Raw genomic sequence first — 17327 nt, forward strand, 5'->3', positions numbered from 1 at the left:
CACAATCTTGGGGTTCACAGTGTGATAAAGTATCCTGCAATACATCAATAGCCTAGGCTATTTGGTATTTTGGTGCTGCTGGAATTTTGTGTATTGGTGATGGTGCTGAGAAGCAGGGTAAGTGCTCCTTGAAGCATATAACAAATTTGGGCTCTGATTGCCTGATCCCTAGTCTCTATGTTAAAGTAATGTATTTTTGAAAGTAGACAGACCACAACCTCAGAGAATGTTTCCTCAACATGGCCAAGGTTAGATGGAAGGCATATGGAAGGCTAAGCCCTTCTGCAGCAAAATAATCCACTTTCCCCCAGTTTTACCTGCACCATACTTCTACATGGGTTTAATTCCTCCTTTGAAGAAATGGAAGTCACTGTGCCCATCAGTTCCCTGTGGGTATAGAGCTTCTAAAAGTGCCCCCACAGGGACAAAGGTTCAGGTCTGTCTGATGTTCTGTATGATGATGAACAGTCCCAGGTTCTCTTGGGTTACCAGAAAGTACATTGCTATATAGGAGATATTCATCACTCTTTTTATGCTGCTCTTGTAGTCTTGTTCCTTTCCTCCTCCTTTCCATCATTCTGTGTACAGTGCTGTATTCTTCACTCTGATCAAGATCTCGCTGTCATCTTCTCTCAAGGTGTTGAGTATCATCCTCTCCTCACCACTTGTAACACCAATGGGTCTACTTTTCTACCTCTTACAAAGCCACCCTTCTTGTCTCCAGGAAACTTCTCTGAAATGCAAAGTTGAGAAGATGGTGATATATATTCTGGAAATGGCCTTTCTAACATGAAGGACAGATACTACATATCCTTTCGTGAGTATAGCCTCAGTTCTCTTTCCTGTAGTTTATAAGTGCCTCAGGGCCAGGCCTGTGTTCAGTACCCACTTTTTTTTGCCTTCTTTTCTTTTCCTTTGTCTCCCTCAGAGTCTTGTTATGTACTTGTGGTGGTTTGAAGGAGAATGGCCTCATAGCTTCATATATTTAGTTGCTTAATCACCAAGGAGTGCTACTACTTGAGAGGGTTTAAAAGGATTAGCTGTGGTCTTGCTGGAAGAAGCGTGTCACTGAAGGTAGGCTTTGAGGTTTCAAAATCTTGTCCCAGAACCAGGAACTCGCTCTCTCATTCTCTCTCTCTCTCTCTCTCTCTCTGCTTTTGGTGCTTTTGGATCAGGATGTAGCTCTCAGCTCCCTCTCTAGCACCATGCCTGCCTGCTGCCATGTTCTCTGTCATAATGATAACAGACTAAGCCTCTAAAACTGTAAGCCAGCCCTCAATTTAAATGCTTCCTTTTATAAGAGTTGCCTTGGTCATAGTGTCTCTTCACAGAAATAGATAGTGACTAAAATAGTACCTCAGGTTAGCCTTGAACTTCCTATCCTCCTCTGTCAGCTTTTCAAGTGCTGGGATTACAGCATGGACCACCACTGCTCTCATTATATTCAAGTATGATATCTCTCCAAATTCTCTACATATTGTAGACATAGGCTAACTTTGTGATGGAAAAGAAAGGGCAAGTTTGGACTGCAGTTGCAGAGAGGATCTGAGGGGACAGGCACAGCAGAGGTCCTATCACAGCTCCTGGGGATCACAAGGATAAGGTGACAGAGCACAAAGAAACCAACCTTACATTTCTATATTCCTCAACTCTGGCTGCCCCAGAGGGTAGAAACTCTGGGTAGCTTTCTTCTATTTGCTCCCCACTGGCCCTGCTCCTGCTATTGTCTCCAAGTTCCCTCTTTGAGTGTCTTTAATTGAAAGCTTGGGGACTCTGGTTCCAGAGCGGGCATTTGTGGGCTCTCATGAGACTTCCTTACTCAGTCTTTGTATTAAGCTCCTACATGGACAATAGGAAGCAGTTCTGCAAGGCAGGTGAGAGACAGATGGTTGAGGGGGGCAGGCAGCCATCAGTGAGTGGCCTTCAGCCCTTAGATGCTGGTTCTGATCCATCGTCACCATCTTCCTAACTCAGTCTACTTTCTCCTCTTCTATTCCTTTGCTTTGATGCAGAATAATTCCACATATTTATGAGATTGAGTATAATATTTAACATACACAATATATAATGATCAGATTGTGGAAAATGGCATATTTACCATCTCAGATATTTATTATTTTGTCAACTCTGTCCTCATGAGGAGATGCTGTTTATCTGACACACACTGAAATAGAGTCCCCAGGGTGGTATAAACACCCACAGCCTGGCTGAGAGTTTGCTGCAGCTGGGGAAAGAGATCAGACCTGCGGAAGAGCAGCTACTTCCGGTCCTCTTTCACCTAGTAAGTGCAAGCACAAGAAAAGGACAATGAAATTATTTTGGTAGAAGTTCCTCCACCGGGTATCTGTGTTGAATTTCTGGGTTGTTTTTCTACAGGAAACCTGACAAAAGGTGAGTGCTGGACTCTTTCCTGCTCCCACCCCCTAACACATGGACCCACATACACAGACATTTTCTGGGTTTTTAAAGTCCCTATTACCAGTACTTGGTTCATTTCCCCCTTTCTATTTATATATTAGTATATCCTCTTCCTCTACCAAGGGCTTGTTACTGAGTTTTTTCTTTGTTTTCTTAATTAACTAATTTATTTATTTACTTTATATCCCAATCATAGCTTCCTTTCTCTCCTTCTGCCCAGTCCCTTCCTCTCACCTCCTCTTCCCCCATTTTTCTTTCTTTCTTTTTTTTAATGAAAGGAGAGGAGGGGAGGATATAGCTCTTTCCAAGACTTGGGATAAAATTACAGCTTAGTGAGTTATATTCATAAACACCAGAAAGAAGTGCAGTTGTATTTATTTTTCATTCCAAATTCAAGTTCCAGTCTTGGATGAGACTCAAGGAAAGAAGTATCAATTAATATGTCTTTGTTTATGTTTTCAGATGAGCTGATACAGCAGCTGAGCCTAGCCATGTGGTTGAACCAGTCATCCACAGCTGACTTTATCCTCTTGGGCATCTTCTCCTACAGCCCAACAGATCTTCTTCTTTTCTCTGTGGTCATGCTGGTCTTCACAGCAGCACTATGTGGGAACGTGCTCCTCATCCTCCTCATCTACACTGACCCCCGACTTCACACCCCCATGTACTTCTTTCTCAGTCAGCTCTCCCTCATGGACCTCATGTTGGTCTGTACCAATGTGCCAAAGATGGCAGTCAACTTCCTGTCAGGCAAGAAGTCCATTTCCTTTGTGGGTTGTAGTATACAAATTGGCCTCTTTGTCTGTCTTGTGGGGTCTGAGGGCCTCTTGCTGGGACTCATGGCCTATGATCGCTATGTGGCCATTAGCCACCCACTTCATTATCCTGTCCTCATGAATCAGAAGGTCTGTCTGCAGATCGTTGGGAGCTCTTGGGCCTTCGGGATAGTAGATGGCCTGGTGCAGATGGTAGTGGTAATGACCTTCCCCTATTGTAGCTTGAGGGAGGTAGACCACTTCTTCTGTGAGATGCTCTCCTTGCTGAAGCTGGCCTGTGTGGACACCTCCCTGTTTGAGAAGGTAGTGTTTGTTTGCTGCGTCTTCATGCTCCTGTTTCCCTTCTCCATCATTGTAGCCTCCTATACCCGCATCCTAGGAACCGTACTTCGTATGTACTCTGCTAAATCCCAGAAAAAGGCTCTGGCCACCTGTTCCTCTCACCTGACAGCTGTCTCCTTCTTCTATGGAGCAGCCATGTTCATCTACCTGAGGCCAAGACAATACCGGACCCCAAGCCAGGACAAGATGGTGTCTATCTTCTACACAGTCCTTACCCCTATGCTCAACCCCCTCATTTATAGCTTGAGGAATAGAGATGTGATAGGAGCACTGCAGAAAGGACTGGACCGATGCAGGATTGGCAGCCAGCCCTGAGCTCTAGAGTTGGACTCTGTCTCATCGTACCTGGTTACGGCCAGTAAATAATTCCCTGTCTGTGTTTAATCACACAGTTTAATCACTAGCAATGAGGTGTGTGACACCTGCTATCTTGGACAGGACTTTATAATCCCTAAACCAGTACTAACTGTATCTCTTGTGATAAATGGGTCCCCCTCCCTTAGTCTTTTCCAGACTTCTCTCTAAGTATGTTATAGAGAAAGGGAAAGCTCTGTTAACTCAAGCCCTGCAGTACCAGGGCATTGAGATTGTATTGTTTATCACTTAAAGTTGGGGTGTTTTCTTTACCAGAAGACTTAGCCCTTCTCACTGATATTCACAGAGTCTGTTAAGTTCCAGGCGCCAAGGCATGTATGACCATTTTCTCTAATTTACATATGGTTCATGCACCTTATTTGTTTATAAAGCTACCACTATTCTGTTACTTATATAATACAGCCTCCCACTAATGGCATAAATGAAAAATCTTCCAGATGACAGAAAGCAAGGCTCTAGAATTCCTTTTTAGAGACTTCTCATCTTTGTACCATTGAACCATATTAAAGTTGCTTCAAGGAATTAAAATGAAATATTGCACTACTCAGGAAAAACGGGGTAAAGACTGGCTTATTTTCTTATTTTGTATGTGGGACCTAGAAGATGCACACAGGAGTAATGGATGCACATGGTCCTATGGCCAAAATGTGACTATACATCACTTCTGTTTTTAATTTTTCTTGTTATTTTTCCTCGGCTTGAGGCTGAATCTCAGCGTAATATCTGGGCACTGCAGGTCTCCTGCCTCATACTTTTAACTGTATAGACTAACCTGTCTCCCCCTTGAAGTTGAAGACCTCGGCAACATTTGAACTTTTATTCAATGTCATTTACATTCTGACTATAAATCGGACTCACATCCATTGTGCTGAGCTGGGCATCAGTTGTTTGCCCACATTTGTAATAAAATCATCTTTTCCTAAAAATCCAATTATCTCTTGAAAGCAGAGAGCAAAGGGGTGGCATTACACTAAGTGCTGGAGGTTTTGCTAAGCCCTAGGAAGGTGCTTTCTCAGTCCAGGCTTTGGTCATGGAGAACAATGGCATTACTAAATACGATTTTTAAGAAACGGGGTGGGTGAGATGGTAGAATGTCTGCTCAGCATGTGTGTGTGTGTGTGTGTGTGTGTGTGTGTGAGAGAGAGAGAGAGAGAGAGAGAGAGAGAGAGAGAGAGAGAGAGAGAACAGATGAGACAGATAGGCAGAGAGATGGAAACAGACAGACAGAATGGAGACAGACACACAGACAAAAACAGAGTGCTGCCTTGGGGACATGCTATTAGATAGCCAACTGAGATAAATTCTCAAAACAAGCATTTTGTAGTGAACAAGCCCATATTTCAAAGAACCTTACAGGGGGGCTTCCTTCCCTGGGAGCTCTAATTGCCAAAGGAAATCTCCAAGGATTTGTGAAAATAGAAGTTGTGTGTCCTTGAGGCTGCTAGAATTTCCATTGTGTGAGTGTGCATAACTTACTTTGCTGATCTCTTGCTGATGCCTCTTAGGTGGTGCCCAAGCCAGCAAACGGATTCTAGTGTTTATAGTACTAAGTATCCTTCTGGCTCCGCCTCTCTTCTCACTCCAAACATCTCCCTTGTCCAAATTTTAATCTGACCAGATTCTCTTCTTCCAGAAAGTGTTCTCAGTTAAATTCACATGCATTACATCTCCCTCGTATTTTGCACACATCACATCATACATATTATGTACCAACCAGACCCATTCATACATAAGCACTGAGCCTGTAGAATTAATTCATCCCTCTTCTAAGAAGAAATGAATTTGCTCTAATAAGTTTTGGATACCTATCTGTGAGAGTGCAAATTTGTAGTCCCAGTTACTTCTGGGGCAAGAGAGTTGCTTGATTCTAGGGACTCTATCAGTACGTAAAAACCAAAATTTGAAAAATGTTCTGCTATCAACTGGGTTTGGTGACAAGCATCTGTCAATCTGGGACTCATGAAGTGGAGGCAGAATACTCAAAAACTTAGTATCATTCTTGGTTATACTACAAATTCAAAGCCAACCTAGCATGCATAAGACCCCAGCTCAAAAAAAATAGTTTAGTTTGGCTGAAGGACCTGCCTGGTATACTCGAAGCCATGGGAGAGCAGTACATGCCTATAATCCTAGCACTTGAGGTGGAGGCAGGAGGATTCAGCACAGTCTTGAATACTTGTTTCAATTTAAAAAGAAACAAATACTTTCAATAAACAGCATTAAAACACTTTTCTAACTTTTGCCTAAGTCATAGTGATTTGGGGGTGTTCCTATTTTATCTGCCCCTTTGGGGCATATACTATGTGTCCACTACATTTGCCTGGATGTGCTGGTTGGTTTTGTGTGTCAACTTGACACAGGCTGGAGTTATCACAGAGAAAGGAGCTTCAGTTGAGGAAGGGCCTCCATGAGATCCACCTGTAATGAGTTTTCTCAATTAATGATCAAGGGGGGAGGGCCCATTGTGGGTGGTGCCATCCCTGGGCTGGTAGTCTTGGGTTCTATAAGAAAGCAAGCTGAGAAAGCCATGGGAAGCAAGTAAGTAACATCCCTCCATGGCCTATGCATCAGCTCCTGCTTCCTGACCTGCTTGAGTTCCAGTCCTGACTTCTTTTGGTGATGAATAGCAATGTGGAAATGTAAAATGAACAAACCCTTTCCCCACCAACTTGCTTCTTGGTCATGATATTTGTGCATGAATAGAAATCTTGACCAAGACACTGAACAAAAGCCAATTTGCTTTTATATATGTTTATTGTGTTTGCAGCACCCAGCACCTGGACACGCTACACAAAGATCTACCATAAGTCTTTAACCAGGATCTGGAAAAGCTATACAAAGATTCACCATGAGCTGATACATTTAATTCCAAATCTGCTTTTCAATTGACAGATATCTATGGATCAGTTACTATCTCTCAGACATTCGGGGAATTTGGGGTCACAAGAGACTTCCCTTTTGTCAGACATACAATTCAGTTAACTGGACAATGTGTCTTATGAAAGAAAAGCTATTGAAATAAAACAGACTTGCAAAGATGAACATCATGGTTTATTTCTGTCTGCAAAAAAAAAATTCATATTTTAAAAAACAGGGTTGAGGGAGGCTACTTGGAGAGAAAATGGAGACCAACAGGAAGAGGGAACAGGGGAGAGATAAATGCACTCCATGCTCTCATGAAATGTCCAGCTTAACCTCAGTAGATCACAAAACACACACACACACACACACACACACACACACACACAGTCTCCACTACAGGTGCTAGGCAACCAATATCCCTAATCATAAGGGAGATTCCGAGTCCAGGTTATTTATTATAGAAAAATATTATTGTCTTGTTATGAGTTTGGAGACATGTCTGCATATAGGTCTGTACTTAAGAAAGGTGTTGGCTACAATCTATCCTACCTGCAAGATATGCTGATGCAGTGATGGTGGTAGGAGTGGCCAATCATGACTGGCCCATGTCTCAAGAGGGATGGCCAGGAACCAGAGGCAGAACAGCACAGAGACCCGTGATAGAACCAAACACAACTAGAGTGGGGAAGGGGTTGTGAGCAGAGCTCACAACCAGACACTAGGTGGAGCCAGGGGACCCTTCATTGTAAAAGTATCTTTTATTCTCCTGTATTAAATGCCATCTCTGAGGCTTACTACCTCCATCTGCTAACCTGGGCCTAGTCCTGGAAGCTCCTAGCTTCTGTATAATCTCATCTGAGCCTAGAATGTTTTCAGCCTCTGACACTTGCTGCTGAATATGCGCACCCTTTCTTGTTCTTTCTGATCTCTGGCTGGCTGACTTCAACTCAGCTGTTCGGGCTCACACTTCACTCCATGCTGACTAATTCAATCTGCTCCCTCCAACCCTCCCCCTCTCCCTCCCTCCTGCTCCCTCCCTCTCCTAAAATGCTTTGCTTGACTTCAAACTAATTCTAGCAATCTGTTCTACTCTTCTGGGCCCTCATTCTCTGGCTCATTCTTGTTGGGGAACACAAATAATGAAGAAAAGACTGCCAGAGTAAGAAATTAATCAAAGGCAACCACAGGGAAACGCTTCTAACTGGTCAGGGTCACGGTCAGACTGGGAGCTGACAGCACAAGCTTGAAGGGTGGGGGCAGTCTCCTTTCGAAGCATAAACCCATGAGCAGATGCTCAGGGGATAATAAAGAAAGAATTAAGAATTCTTAAGAATTCTTAAGAATAAAGAATTAAGAATTAAGAATTTGTGAATTAAGGGTCCTTCTCAGGCCAGGGTGAAGCAGAAGGCAGGATATTTGTATAGGCTTAAGGCCCTTCTAAGGCAGCAGTCTTACTCAACGTCTATGGGGCTAAGGCAAGTCAGGCAGTTTTACTGCAGCTGAAAAAAATGTAGTGCTTGAGGGCATACACCAAGATGGGGACGGCAGACCAATGTCTAGAATCACTCTGGGCTCTTCAGTTCTGTCTTTACCTGGGTCTAGCTTGTTCTTTCTTCAACCTGTCTCTGTAAAACTCTCCTTCTCCTTCTCCTTCTCCTTCTCCTCCTTCTCCTTCTTCTCCTTCTCCTCCTCCTTCTCCTCCTCCTCCTCCTTCTTCTTCTTCTTCTCCTCCTCGTCCTTCTTCTTCTTCTTCTTCTTCTTCTTCTTCTTCTTCTTCTTCTTCTTCTTCTTCTTCTTCTTCTTCTTCTTCTTCTTCTTCTTCTTCTTTTCTTCTTCTTCTTCTTCTTTTTCTTCTTCTTCTTCTTCTTCTTCTTCTTCTTCTTCTTCTTCTTCTTCTTCTTCTTCTTCTTCTTCTTCTCATCCTTCTTCTTCTCCTCCTCCTCCTCCTCTTCCTCCTCCTTCTCTCTCTCTCTCTCTCTCTCTCTCTCTCTCTCTCTCTCTCTGTCTGTCTGTCTCTCTCTCTCTCTTTCCCCTTAAGTAGCCTCTCTTCTCATGAATGAGAGTTAGGTATATCCTATTCTGTCAAATCTTTCTCCAATTCATCACTTTTTGTCTGCCTCTCAATAAGACATGACTTTTAAACATGGCTACTTCCTTCTACAAACTAAGTTTACCTTCATTGTTTGGGATCAAAGGCATGTCTGTATTCCAACCTAGATGCCAGAGAGGCCAAGGACACTATGAGAACTCAGCCTACACAATCAACTAAGCAGGGCTCAAAAGGACTCTTAGAAATGAAAGTAACAAACATGGACCCTGTGTGGGTCTGAGCTAGGTCCTCTCTATGTTACGGTTGTGTAGCTCGGTGTTCTTGTGGGACTCCCAAGAGTGGGAGTGACAGCAGTTGGGACCTTTTTCCTCCTACTGGGTTGTCACGTCCAGACATGACATCAGTGTTTGTGCCCAGTCTTATTGCATCTGTTGGGCCATATTTGATGGGGGGGGGGGGGCTGGTTTTGTTGTTGTTGGTGTTGTGTTGTTTTGTTTTTTGAAGGAAAACAGAAGAGGAGTTGATCTGGGGGGAAAGGGGAAGTGGGGGAAGGTACTGGGAGAACTAGAGAGAGGGGGACACTGTGGTGGGAATGCAATGTATGAGAGAAAAATAAAAGGCTTCCATGTAGATGCTGGCAACTTCTCTTTTCCAGAAGAACAAACAGTTCCTTTAACTGCTGAGCCATCTCCCCTATCCCTTAAAAAACAAAATCAAAAACAAAAAAAAAAAACAAACACAAAACCAAAACAAAAAACCAAAACAAAAAACCAACAAAAAACCCCACATGTTAAGTGTGTGCAAAATGGACCAAGTAAATCAATTCCTATGGTTCCTGATTCTTCAGTTTTCCTGTGCTCTGATGCATTTTTCCTCTCCATCATTTCTTCATAATTTTCTAAGTTTGTGCCCTGGCCTGTGACTTCAATGTGGCCCTGAGGAGAGAAGCGATGAATGGGGGGCAAGGGACAAAGAACCAGAGCAAGACACGTGATCTGATCAAGCTCTGAAAAACTTCATTTCTAGTCAACAATAGAAGCAGCGGGCAAAGAGGAAGTTCTTCCATGGTTCAGTGTGGGGAGGTTCCTAAGCAGGATGCGTTATCAGGGCGACTATCTATTGTCAGCCAGCTACCAGACCACAAAAAGGTCACCTGATTTCTGAGAAAAGGCTCTATCTGCAAGAAACCTAGCCTTAGTTCTACCTCAATATGGAGTCAATTATGTCAAGATAGCCTCCTATATCTGTTGGCCCCTGGCAAGTTTGCAATCAAGAATGCTAATATCAGTTATAAAATGATTATGCCACTTTTATTTTTCTTAGCATATATTCCTTGTAAAAAGTGGATTTTATTTTGACCTTTTCATACAGCAAAAAACTGTATATTTGTTGTGCTCTACTAAAACTAAGCAGGAAATTCCATGAGAGCAGCTGTTTAATCTGTTGCCCTCACTTTTGTCCCGTATCCCTGTCCTCCCATAAGCCTGGGGCGGGGGGAATCTCTGCTCTCGGGAAGTAGAGGTCACAGGGTAACACATTAGTCTTCGCAGATAGGATTGGCCAGTGAGAAGGTGGACTTAGGTGTGTGGGACATGTAAAAAACAATTAGAACTTTGACCATAAAGTTGATTGTAAAGTCTAGGACACTTTCGGGGTGAAACACAATGGAGCAAGACTAGAGAGGCATGCCAGGCACAAAGGATGTAGACTCCGGTCCTCTGCACTAGGACTTAAGAAGCACACCTCCTGACCAGACAGAAATAGCTGTTCTCTATTTCCTCTCCCTGGGTTACTGGAGACTAAGGCAGGAGCTGGGGCCAGATGGAGCAGTAAGTCCCTGACCTTCTTGCCTAGTAAGAGCAAGCAGGGGAAGAGGAAAATGGCTATTTTAACTCCCTCTGTAGGGTGTCCGTGCTGAGTTAGGTTTTCTTCAGGACACCCAACCAAAGGTAACTGAGAATTGTTTCTTCATTATTCTATCCCAACTTCATGGTTTCTCTGCCAGCCGATGGGTTCATTTTTCTGTGTGTGAACTGGCATATCCTTTTCCTCCTATTGTCTGTCCTGCTGTTGTTGGAGGACGGGAGAAAATGAGTCATTTCCCATTCTTTCTTTTTATTTTAAGATTTATTTATTTATTTATCTAAGTATAGTAGCTATCCTCAGATGCACCAGAAGAGGACATTGGATCCCATGACAGATGGTTGTGAGCCATGTGATTGCTGGGAATTGAACTCAGGACCTCTGGAAGAGCACCTAGTGCTCTAAACCACTGAGCCACGTCTCCAGATCCTCTTAATGTCTTATTGATGTTTCCTTACCTTCTTTTTCTTAGTTTGTGAGACCATCCGTGGGTCCCCGAGGTGAAGAATTATGTGCAATAGGAAGGCACAGCACAAAGGAAGGCAATGAAAGTGGGGATCATGAGAAGTACTGATATAGGAAACGGAATATGTTTTCCCCAAAGAACAGTGTGGAGATGAAATGGCTTCTTAATGTTCTCATTCAAAGGAAGCAAAACAAAACCACTGCCTAAATACCCAACAGACAAGAGTTGAAACGTGTGAGCTGAGACAAAAAATTTCACAAGGTTGTTTTGGATAATGTAAGTATTACTCAGCCAAAGAATATTTGTGGAGAACATAACAGTCACTTTGTTAAGAGCCTGGGATCAATACGGTATGCAAAAACAGTGTCGGGAAACATTTCCTAGTGAGGATCAGAAATCAGCAAAATTATATAGATAGAACAGACCATACGCTGGTATTGCTTGCTGGGCCACACAAGGCAGAAAAGAGATTCAGAGTGGAAGAAAATTTTCACCTTTAAATAGGGTGTGAGGAGAAAAATTTCACCTTTAAATAGGGCGAGAGTGTTCAGTAAGAACTGGAGACACGTGAGTGAGGCAGGGCACGTCTGGGAAAAGCCCTCTGTGTCATGTAACACTGGACAGCCAAGACCTTGAAACTGGCGTCTGTTTGCAATGTTGAGGGAACATGTGGTGGACATGAGGGGATTATGGGGGACCAGAAGGAAAGCAGGACTGGGTGTTAGCTTATAGGTGACACTGCTAGGCTCCTCCCAGGGACTTGCCAATGGCTTGCATCCTTACCTGCCACCGTTACCTGCTGCTAGGTGTGGGTTGCACATACAGTAGCAGACAAAAAGGACTGCTAGCAACCCCAGTTCTCCCTCTCCCTCTCCCCTCGCCCCTCTGCTCCCATATGTTCCTGGCTGGCCTCTCTTTCTCTCTTTTGGTCCTTCTTTCTGTCCTCCTCTCTTCCCCCTTCAGAGACCTTATGGCTCTGCTTCCATCTGTCTGTCTGTCTGTCTCTACCCTTCTCGAGGTCCTCACCCCCTCCTGTCCCCAAATAAACCTCCCTGATACCAGGCTTGTCACATGGCATGATTTCTCAGGGTGGCACCGTGGTATGGGTCTGCCAGAGCATCCCTGCCCACCACTGCATTATATTTTATAACCCTGGGTGGTGATAGGGGTGGGGTTTCTGATGAAAGTCTTTCACACTGAAACTTTCATTCTTACAAATACAGAATCACCATCAATAGCCTGGGGCAGGGGACAGGCTATGCAATGATGGAAAAGTGAAACGAGGAATTCCAGAGGTGCTGATGTGCAGAACATAACTAAATTAGGTTAACCCAGTTAGGGAACATTGACACCCATGCACAGTAACAGTGACAAATGCTAGTGTCAGGTGAGAAGTGGCAGCTGTGAAGGAGTCAAGAATGGGAATGTTTTAGAAGGGTCAGCAGGTGGAATGACTGAGTTAGTGAAGGCTAGCCCTTGAGAGTAACTCCAGTGTGATAACCTTCGACCAGACAGATCTGTCACTGACTGATGTAGGGAATGGTGTGTTGTTGCCCAATAGCCGAGGAAGACTTGTTCACTGCACTTTACCTGGGACAAGATCGTTCGAGGGCCTTAGGGAAGGATTGTATTGGAATTCAGTGAGTCAGACTAGTCGGTTAGGAAAGAAAACAGCCACATGAGGGCAGCAGAGAGCCAAGAAGAGTCCAACCAGGTCTGCGAGTAAGGAAGGCTTTGAGTTTGTTTGCTTTTTTTATTGTTTGTTTTTTCTTTGTTTGTTTGTTTTCTAGTTGTATTTTGGGTTGTTTGGTTTGGGTTTAGATTTGAAGGGAAGGGAAGGGATCTTACATAGCCCAGATTTTACTGGCACCAGGATGACCTTGAACACCTGATCTTCCTGTCTGTACTTTTCAGATCCTGGGTTTCCAGGCACGCAGCACCACGCCCAGGTTAGCTTTTGTATATTAAGAGGTGATATTACGCATTGTTCTCCACTAGCTTTCTTCCCCACTGTTGCTGAAATACGAGCTTTTGTTATCAATAAACCAGCTAGAAACATTTTCGTAGAGGCGTGAGCTTAGCCTTGAAGCGTAGATCCCGGTGCTAGCTAAGGAGACAGAATGGAGTCTAGACCATTCTGTTTTCCTTGCCAGGTTTCACAGACTCTCTGGGCATCCATGTCCCCCAACTATTAAATAGAGACAGAGGCAGAACCAGGATAGAGCATTTGCTCACTGTGTGTGGGACCTCCCCTCCCCTAATGTCTAAGGCTGCGAAAGAAAGGAAAACAGTGTTTTCTTCTGATTAGCTGGGTTTGTGTGTTTCAGAGGAATCTGTGGTTTCTGCCTGTTGGTTTGCTGTTGCCCACAGGACCCAGGGCCTCCCTCCTGCCGAGTATGCTCTCCCACTGCGCTCTACCCAGCCCTGGTTATTGCTGTTATGGCTTAATACAGAAACATACCCCCCCACACACACACCCGTGTCCCCCCCCCCCTCCCCGTCTTTGAATGCTTGCTTCCCGGCTGCGGTCATTTCAAGAGGCTCTGGGTCTTTTAGGAGTAAAAGCTGGTAGGAGGAAGTCACTCGGGGTGATTTCTAGTACACAATGTTATCCGTCTGCCACCCAGGTCTGCAACCAGGGACTAAAGTAAGCCACGCCTCCCGGGGTTCTGAGGGGTTTCTCAAATCAGGAGCTCAGTTAACCTTTCCTTCCCTAAGCTGTTTTCTTTAGATATTGTTGCTAATTAATATGAATGTTTCTCAACAACTCATGGGCACGTCCTTAGTTGCAAATGATATAAAAATAATTTCTATCTGTCTAATCTACGGAATGGCACAGCCAAGTCAAACCTGCTTAAGTTGTTAGCATATATTTGCTTGCAGTTAGGTGAAATTGTCTTACCCACTTACTCGCTTACTGTATACAGAAAAATGTACGCTATCTCATGCAATAGGTTAAATATCTGTATGCAAAAGGAGAAATGTGCTGTACAGACAGCCGTGTGCCTCTGTGCTGCTAGGCGGGCTGAGAGCCGTGGTCCACTGCGGCTGATTACCCTCCCGAGGTGTCACTCTCTGAGGCTGCCTAAGGACCCAAATTCCACCGCTGCCACACCATTTCTGCCGAATGCACATCACCTCACAGGGCTGTCTAACTGGCCAGACTATCTACAGTTATCAAGACCACCATGGTCGCGTTGGGATTTGTACAAAATGGGCGCTTTAGAAGGTAGTGAAAACACAGGTAAGGCAGCGCATATATGGGCCGCAGAGGTGAGGACCTCAAAAGCCAGAGCAAGCGTTCGGTACAGGTAAACTGGAGAAGAGGGAACTGGGCTGCTCCGAACCAAGCTGCTGCTCTGACTCTCCGAAGGTGTGGATGGACGTTTGGCTCTGCACGCTTCTGCCACGCACACAATTTGATTCCAAGCTCTAGAGCCTGGGTCTTCAGCTGCTCTCTAAGGGCAGCTCTTATCTCTCTGGGCTCTGGCCTGCTGTGCCCTCCACCTGGGCACCTCTGTTGGTCCTGCAGCCTGCTAACACCTCTGGCCTTTTACACCCACGTGGACATCTCCCTGTTCTCCTGGTCTCTCTCATGTCCTCCTCTACTGCAGGAGTTGTGGTGCCATCTGCATCAGCCTGGGACACTTCCTTGCTTCCCCCCCCACACACACACTTGGAGCGCCCTAGGTTTCTGTGTGGCCCCTGGAGCCTGCTGCAGCCTTTTGGGCCTGCCTCCACCACGTGGACCGCTTTCCCGCTGATCTGGGTCTCTACTAAGACACTCACTGGCTCCCTTCTCTCCCCTGCCCTCCTCAGCGTCCCCTGGGAACGACAGCCCACCTGCAGTCCTACAGCTTCCGCTCTTGGCTCCCTCTTGTTGCTTATAAGAACCACGCCTCCCCTGCACCCAGTGTTCTGCTTTAAAGCCTGTGGTGCAAAGTCACGTATTTGTTATACCTTAGAAGGGAATGACATTTGTCTATAGAAGTGTGTCTGTGTATCAGCAGAGAGACAACTAAGTGTGCAAAGACAAATAGACACTTTTTTCCCTTTTTTAAATTCAATATATTCTTTTATATTTCAAGTGATTTTTCCTTTCCTGGATCCCCCCTCCCAGAAAGTCCCATAAGTCCTATTCCCTCCCCCTGTTCCCCAATCCACCCCTTCCCACTTCCCTGTTCTGGTATTTCCCTGACACTGCTGCACTGAGCCTTTCCAGGACCAGGGGCCTCTCCTTCCTTCTTGGGCATCATTTGATATGTGAATTGTGTCTTGGGTATTCCAAGCTTCTAGGCTAATATCTGTTTATCAGTGAGTGCATACCATGAGTGTTCTTTTGAAACTGGGTTACCTCACTTAGGATGATGTTCTCCAGTTCCATCCATTTGTCTAAGAATTTCATGAATTCATTGTTTCTAATGGCTGAATAGTAAGTACTCCATTGTGTATATATACCACATTTTCTGTATCCGTTCCTTGGTTGAGGGACATCTGGGTTCTTTCCAGCTTCTGGCTATTATAAATAGGGCTGCTATGAACATAGTGGAGCATGTATCCTTATTACATGCTGGGGAATCCTCTGGGTATATGCCCAGGAGTGGTATAGCGGGGTCCTCTGGATATATCATTCCCAGTTTTCTGAGGAACTGCCAGACTGACTTCCAGAGTGGTAGTACCAGCTTGCAACCCCACCAGCACTGGAGGAGTGTTCCTCTTTCTCCACATCCTCACCAGCACCTGTTTTCTCCTGAGTTTTTGATCTTAGCCATTCTGACAGGTGTGAGCTGAAATCTCAGAGTTGTTTTGGTTTGCATTTCCCTGATGACTAAGGATGTTGAACATTTCTTTAGGTGCTTCTCAGCCATTCAATATTCCTCAGGTGAAAATTCTTTGTTTAGCTCTGTACCCCATTTTTAAGGGGGATATTTGGCTTTCTGGAGTCTACCTTCTTGAGTTCTTTGTGTATCTTGGATACAAGCCCTCTGTGGGATGTAGTGTTGGTAAAGATCTTTCCCCAATTTATTGGTTGCTGTTTTGTCCTTTTGACAATGTCCTTTGCCTTACAGAAACTTTGTAGTTTCATGAGGTCCCAATTGGAAATTCTTGATAAGTGGATCAAGAACCTCCACATAAAATCAGACTCACTGAAACTAATAGAAAAGAAGCTGGGGAAAACCCTTGAGGACATGGGCACAGGAGGAAACAGACAGGTTTTGTCTGTGCACAGGGCATTGTGTGCCTGTGGGGGAGCTCTCTCGCTGTCACCACAGGTAGCTGGCAGTGCTGAGCGGTCTGAGGCAGGTGTGGATTGGCTGTTTGCACACACAGGGATCCTTTTCCCACCGTAGCTGGCTCAGGGCTGGTGCAGACCAGAATGGAAAGAAGTCAGAGGTAAAAAAAAAAATTCCCAGGAAGTAGAAGTTCCAGACGAATGGCTGGCTGCAGCGGTGTATGGCAGAGAGAGTTAAGTCTGAAACAAAATCTGAAGAGTGTTTTTAGAGTTGAAGGAGCAGGAAACAGGGATCAGAGTGTGAGCTGGCTAGATCAAGGAATAAAGCGATTTGGAATGAAGGTAGGGAAAAGCTTGTGCCCAGGAAACCTTCCATTGTCCAGATCTCTGGGGAGAGGTTTATTTATTTATTTATTTTTAATCAAAACTGCCGTTAAGTGGCCATTTTGAGTTATTATCAAGTGGGTATTGGGGCTAAATTTAGTGTGTGAATTTGGAAACCTTTAAGACCAGGGGCATCCCAGTAGGGAGCTTGGAAGTAGCAGCAAAAATATACCCATTGAGTGAAAGTAGAAGTTATTAATTTACCACTAGCACAATCCTGAAGATAAATGTAATAACTGTGAGCTGTTGAGCAGTCAGACTAGATTACCAGGTCACCATGCAGCAACTCGGGGCTGGGCTTTGGCCCGTGCTGGAACTGTGAGCCAGTGCCCGAGGGAGAATGGCTTACCTGGGCCTAGGATTTTTCCAGCAACCAGAAAGAGATAGAGCGAAGCCATCTCGAGGGAGGGGTGGAGAGAGAGAGAGAGAGAGAGAGAGAGAGAGAGAGAGAGAGAGAGAGCAAACAGTCTTTTTTATAGCAAACCAGACCTACCTGACTGTTGCTAGATAACTGCTGGGGACAACCTAGAAGGACTGTTAACATGCTAACACATTCCC

The 17327-nt window shown here is 44.7% G+C and overlaps 1 protein-coding gene across 1 annotated transcript; it reads left to right on the forward strand.

Moving 5' to 3' along the window:
• The first annotated feature begins 2909 nt into the window (after positions 1–2909).
• LOC127694909 (olfactory receptor 2V2) lies at positions 2910–3851 on the forward strand. Its single transcript, XM_052196681.1, has one exon. It carries the CDS (start codon positions 2910–2912, stop codon positions 3849–3851), a length of 942 nt encoding a protein of 313 aa, XP_052052641.1.
• The last annotated feature ends 13476 nt before the right edge of the window (positions 3852–17327 follow it).

Source organism: Apodemus sylvaticus, chromosome 10, assembly GCF_947179515.1.
Source record: "Apodemus sylvaticus chromosome 10, mApoSyl1.1, whole genome shotgun sequence".
In the NCBI taxonomy this organism is placed as follows: Eukaryota; Metazoa; Chordata; class Mammalia; order Rodentia; family Muridae; genus Apodemus; species Apodemus sylvaticus.